Source organism: Sapajus apella, unplaced genomic scaffold (assembly GCF_009761245.1).
Source record: "Sapajus apella isolate SASKATOON/1434 unplaced genomic scaffold, GSC_monkey_1.0 scaffold77, whole genome shotgun sequence".
In the NCBI taxonomy this organism is placed as follows: Eukaryota; Metazoa; Chordata; class Mammalia; order Primates; family Cebidae; genus Sapajus; species Sapajus apella.
Genome location: NW_022437017.1, coordinates 1,938,079 through 1,944,078, shown reverse-complemented (window position 1 = coordinate 1,944,078; position 6,000 = coordinate 1,938,079). Strand labels below are relative to the sequence as shown.

General features: G+C 49.2%; 1 protein-coding gene across 1 annotated transcript in view; it reads right to left on the bottom strand.

The window, feature by feature from the left end:
- The window catches only part of COL5A3 (collagen type V alpha 3 chain), a 49,205-nt gene that overhangs the window by 22,687 nt on the left and 20,518 nt on the right, over positions 1-6,000 (bottom strand). The window contains exons 25-31 of the mRNA XM_032251857.1: positions 5,317-5,370; positions 5,170-5,214; positions 4,972-5,025; positions 2,968-3,012; positions 2,808-2,861; positions 2,569-2,676; positions 2,092-2,145 (exon numbers count right to left, since the gene is read on the bottom strand). Coding sequence (XP_032107748.1) covers positions 2,092-2,145; positions 2,569-2,676; positions 2,808-2,861; positions 2,968-3,012; positions 4,972-5,025; positions 5,170-5,214; positions 5,317-5,370 — 414 coding nt within the window. The remainder of the gene's footprint in view (positions 1-2,091; positions 2,146-2,568; positions 2,677-2,807; positions 2,862-2,967; positions 3,013-4,971; positions 5,026-5,169; positions 5,215-5,316; positions 5,371-6,000) is intronic.

Genomic DNA, 6,000 nt, shown 5'->3' with positions numbered 1-6,000 from the left:
AAAAAAAAAAAAAAAAAAAAAAAAGAAAAGAAAAGAGATTTGCCAAGTACCTGGGTGCGGGTGGCATCCAGCCTCAAATTCCATTCCATCCCTCTACCCTCCCTTCCCATCTGGGGGCTCCATGGTCCCTATACTCATTTTTTTTTTCCTTTTCTTTAGAGACAGAGTCTCACTTTGTCACCCAGGCTGGAGTGCAGTGGTACAATCATAGCTCACTGCAGCTTCCACCTTCTTGGCTCAAGTGATCCTCCTATCTCAACCCCCTGAATAGCTGGGGCTGCAGGTGCACGCCACCATGCCCAGCTAATTTTTAAAATAATTTTTTAGTAGATATGGGGTCTCACTATGTTGCCCAGACTGGTCTTGAACTCCTGGCCTCTAGTGATGCTCCCATCTCAGCCTCTGAAAGTGCTGGGATTACAGGTGTGAGCCACCATACCTGGCCCCTACACTATTCAAGAACCCTGCACACGTGCACACAAGGACTTTCTAAAATTTTAGTCTACGCCAGGTACAGTGGCTTGTGTTTGTAATCCCAGCACTTTGGGAGGCTGAAGTAGGAGAATCACTTGAAGTTGGGAGTTTGAGACCAGCATGGGCAACATAGCAAGACGCTGTCTCTGCAAAAAACTTAAAAAATCATTAGGCATGGTGGTGTGTGGCTGTGGTTCCCAGCTACTCAGGAGGCTGAGGCATGAGGACTCTTGAGTCCAAGAATTGGAGGCTGCAATGAGCTATGATTGTACTACTGCCCTCAAGCCTGAATGACAGAGTGACGCCCTGTCTGAAAGAAAAGAAAGAGAAAAAGAAAAGAAAGAAAGAAAAAAGAAAAGAGAGAGGGAGAGAGGGAGGGATGGAGGGAAAGAAGGAAGGAAGGGTGGAAGGAAGGAAGGAAGAAAGGGCAGAAGGAAGGAAGGAAGGAAGGAAAGAAGGAAGGAAGGAAGGAAGGAAGGAAGGAAGGAAGGAAGGAAGGAAAAGTTATCTATTAAAACTAAGTCAGGCCGGGTGCAGTGGCTCATGCCTGTAATCCCAGCACATTGGGAGGCTGAGGCGGGTGGATCACAAGGTCAGGAGATCGAGACCATCCTGGCCAACATGATGAAAACCCGTCTCTACTAAAAGTGCAAAACTTAACTGGGCGTGGTGGCGGACGCCTATAATCCCAGCTATTCAGGAGACAGGCAGGAGAATCGCTCAAACCCAGGAGGCAGAGGTTGCAGTGAGCTGAGATTGCGCTACTGCTCTCTGGCCTGGCGACAGAGAGAGACTAGTCTCAAAAAAAAAAAAAAAAAAAAAAAAAAACTAAGTTAAAAGATTTTTCCTGACCATTAAAAAGAAAAAAGAAAAAACTAGTTAAAGGGAAAGGATTCAATGTGAAGAGAAATCTCACACACACACAAAAGTGCCGTCAAATTCAATGTAGTTCCATAGAGTAAAAATATGGAACTCTGGGAGGATTCTGCATGAAAATATCTTCCCAAATGTCTTTTTTTCCTTTTCTTTCTTCTTTTTCTTTTTCTTTTCTTTTTTTTTCTTTTTTGAGACAGACTCTCACTCTGTTGCCTAGGGTGGAGTAAGTGGCACGATCTCAGCTCACTACAACCTCTGATTCCTGGGCTCAAGCAATTCTCCTGCCACAGCCTCTGGGTAGCTGGGATTACAAGTGTCTGCTACCAAGCCTGGCTATTTTTTTTGTATTTTTTAGTAGAGATGGGGTTTTACCACATTGGCCAGGCTGGTCTCGAACTCCTGATCTCAAGTGATCCATCTGCCTCTGCCTCCCACAGTGTTGGGATTACAGGCATTAGCCACCACTCCCAGACACATCTGGCTAATTTTTGTATGTTTTTTTAGAGACAATGTTTTGCCTTGTTGTCCAGTCTGGTCTTGAACTCCTGGGCTCAAGCAACCCTCCCACCTCAGCCTCTCAGGGCTCTGGGATTATAGGCATGAGCCACTATGCCTGGGCAAAGCCCACATTTGACATTCTTTCAATGACCCTTGGGGTGGGCAGTTCATCCCCCAAGACCACAGCCTGGGCCCCCAGAATCCTGCCCATCTCCAACTCTACCACCAACCCCAGCTTCCTACCTTAGACCCAGGACGTCCTGGATAACCTGGGAGGCCTGGTACCCCAAGCTTGCCCTGCAGAGAAATTATGGGACAAAGGTCAGAAATTGCAACCTGGAGGTCAGAGGCAGAAAGATCAGGCTGGCTGGGGCATGGCGAACAGGCTAATGGAATGCGAGTTGGGGAAACAAGGTTCAAGTCCTGGCTCCTGCCTGCTAGGGGTATATCCTTGGGCAGGCCATTCAGCCATTCCAAGCCTCAGTTTTCCTTGTCTATAAAATGGGATAAAAATGCCTATTGCATGTGGTGGTTATGGAGATAAACACATAAGTTACGTGCAATAAATTGTTCTGTAATGCTGAGCTGAGGAATTAGGATGACAAGGTTGGTAGCAGCCTCCTGATGTCGGAGGTATAATAAAAGGGCAAGGGCAAAGGCAGAGGGAAAAGGCTGGGGACACGCTGACCGTGGGAGGCTGGAGGGTGGAGAGTCATTTACCTTCTCCCCAGCTGAGCCTGGGGGCCCCTCCTCGCCAGCCAGCCCCTCTTGCCCCTTTGGCCCCTCGGGACCATCCTCTCCCCGGGGACCTGGGGCTCCAGGCTTCCCCTGGAAGAGAAAGGAGAATCTTTAATATTAATCTTTTGTCCTTCCTGCTCTGTCTAGCTCCAGGTTATCCCCTCGCTGTCTTCCCCCAGCCCCATAGAACCACACCACCCCTCATCTGCGGCTGGTCTTACCCGATCACCTTTGAGCCCCACATCACCCTTGAAGCCCGGGAAGCCGTCCTCTCCCTGGTGGGAGAGACAGAGGCCAGCAGTGAGGGCCTCAGGGAAGGGACACAACCAGGACCCTATGACTGGGGGTCCTTCTCCCCTAATGAATTCCTTCTCTCCTCACCTTCTCTCCTTTCTCCCCCTGGAGGCCCCGGTTCCCTGAAGTGCCCTGAAAAATAAAAAAGCTCTCAAGCCTCTGCCCTGCTTAAGAAGGACACCAAACTCAGTCCCCTGCTCTAAAGCAGCCAGGACAGTCCCAAGAGGATGCTAGGCAGAAGCTGGGAGGGGCAGCTTCAGAAGAAATGATCTTTCCCGGGAGGCCCCTCCCTCCCCACTGGAGGCCTCCCAAGGTCATCTGTGCGGGGGGATGTGGGGAAGGCCAAATTTCCAAGTAAGTGATTCCGGTCTCCTGGAGACACTTTGTCCACAGTTCCTTCTGGCAGGAGAAGGAAGATGAACATTCCAGGCCCGGACCTCATTATACAGGCAAAGGAATGTTCCCCATCGTGCCGGCTACAAGGCGACTCTGTGCTTGGCAACAAGACGTCTCTGTGCTTGGCTAAGGAGAGAATGCTCAGTGCAAGTCTGGATGCTGCTCACACCCAGTTCTGAAAACTGCACTTGGCTACAATGTATCTGAGCTCAGCCGCCACAATGAAATGTCACTTGGATACAATATAGCCCATGTGGTTAGTCTCCAGTCACAGAGAAATTCACTTGATCCAAATATAATTGAGTTTGTCTACAGTTGCTCTCTAGCTTTGGCTACAATGTAACCAAACTCAACTACAACATGGGGGTCAATTAATGTAACTACAGCCTGGGCATGGTGGCTCATGCTGGTAATCCCAGCTTTTTGGGAGGCAGAGGCAGGAGGATCACTGGAGCCCAGGAGTTCCAGATCAGCCTGGTCAACATGGGAAAACTTCATTTCTACAAAAAGTACAAAAAAAAAAAAAAAAAAAAGCCGGATATGGTGACATGCACCTGTAGTTCCAGCTACCTGGGAGGTGAGGTAGGAGGATTGATTGAGGCTGGGACTCCAGGCTTCATGAGTAAACTGTGATGGTGGTATTGTATTCCAGCATGGACAACAGCCCTGTCTCAATCATCATCATCATCAACAAAACGAAAAAACTGCCAAGCCTGATGGCACATGTCTGTAGTCCTAGCTATTCAGGAGGCTAAAGTGAGGGGATCACTTGAGCCCAGGAGTTCAAGGCTGCAGTGAGCCAGTATTATGCTGCTATACTCCAGCCTGGTCAACAGAGAAGACTAGGTCTCTATAAAATAAAACATTTTTTAAAATGGTTTTAAAAAATGTAACTATGCCTAGCTACAATGTAACTCTGAGGGTGATGCTTGCCAGACTCTGTGGCCTGCTACAGTGTAGCCAATTCCTTGATTATAGTGTGACTAAGCTTGTCTAATGCACACAGGTTCAGGTAAATTACACGTGTACTTGGCTACAATGTCACTGGACTCAGCTTCCACATGAGTGAACTCTAATGCCCCTGTACTTCTATTTAGCCAGGGTGCAGCTCTTGGCTTAACTCAGCATTACTGTGCTTGTACATTATATGGCTCTGAGCTTGGGTTAGAACACAATCCTCGGGCCAGGCGCAGTGGTTTACACCTGCAATCCGGCACTTTGGGAGGCCGAGGCAGGCAGATCACCTGAGGTCAGGAGTTCGAGACCAACCTGGCCAACATGGTGAAAACCTTTCTCTACTAAAAATACAAAAATCAGGCAGGTGTGCAGGCACATGCCTGTAGTCCCAGCTATTTGGGAGGCTGAGGCAAGAGAATTCCTTGAACCTGGGAGGAGGCAGAGGTTGCAGTGAGCCAAGATGGCTCCACTGTACTCCAGCCTGGCCACAAACTCTGTCTCAAAAAAAGAAAAAGAAAAAGAAATGTGCTCAGCCTCTAATGGGCTTAACTCTTCTCAATGACAACGTGACAACCACACTATAAGGCTGTCCTTGGCTGTACAGCTCCAAACCCCCTCCCGCTACATCTGGCCTGTGTGACTCCCTTCTGCACACATCCAGAAGTTTCCAATGGAGCTGCATCCCTGAACCCAAAGCTGGTAAATCACTCTTACTTGCAAGCCCCCAATATCACCTACCTTCACTCCTCGAGGTCCAGGATAGCCCGGAGGGCCTGCCGACCCTGGTGGACCCTGGGAGGAAGACAAGGTCAGTGCCATTCTAGCCAATCCTTTCCACATTCTAAGAGCTCCTATCGCTCTCCTCTGTGGCCCCTGACTCCAGGCCCTGCCTCCTGACCCTCGTCCCCAATCTAGCCTAACCTCCTGGTCACTCACCTGGGCCCCTTTCTCTCCTGTGGGGCCCTCATGGCCTGGGTGACCCTGGGGAAGAAACATTCTAAGTTATCAGAGGCAAAAATTTGCCATTCCAATTCCCAAGCTTCCCCTTTCTCCTTCCTCCTTTTCCCAGCTCCTGGTTCTCACCGGAGGGCCATCAGCTCCTGGGAGGCCTGGAATTCCTGGGTTTCCAGGGGGACCCTGAAAGAAGATGAATAGCAGGGGAGAGACAGAGGTGCTCAGAGCCCTGGAGCACCACCACGATCAGTTCTACTCAGACATGCAGCCACCTCAAGGTTAAGGAAGAAGCAAACCCCACTGGCCAGGAAATCTCTCCCCGCTCTGCCCAAGCTTGCTGTGTGACCCCAGGCAAGCCCATTTCCCTCTCTGATCCTCAGAAATCTTTTGCCTCAGGGAGGGTTGCAAGGGGAACATAAAAACAGTACAAGATTGATGGCACAACAGGATGACTACGTCAATAATAATTTTTTTTATGAGATGAAGTCTTACTTTGTCACCCAGGCTGGCATGGAGTGGCACGATCTCAGCTCACTTGAACCTCTTCCCAGGTTCAAGTGATTCTCCTCTCTCAGCCTTTCGAGTAGCTGGGACTACAGTGCCTGGCTAATTTTTGTAATTTTATTAGAGAAGGGGTTTCACCATGTTGGCCAGGCTGGTCTTGAACTCCTAAACTCAAGTGATCCACCCACCTCAGCCTCCCAAAGTACTGGGATTACAGGCGTGAGCCATCATGCCCAGCTTCAGTAATAATTTAATTGTACATTTAAAAATAACTAAAAGAGGCCGGGCGCGGTGGCTCACGCTTGTAAT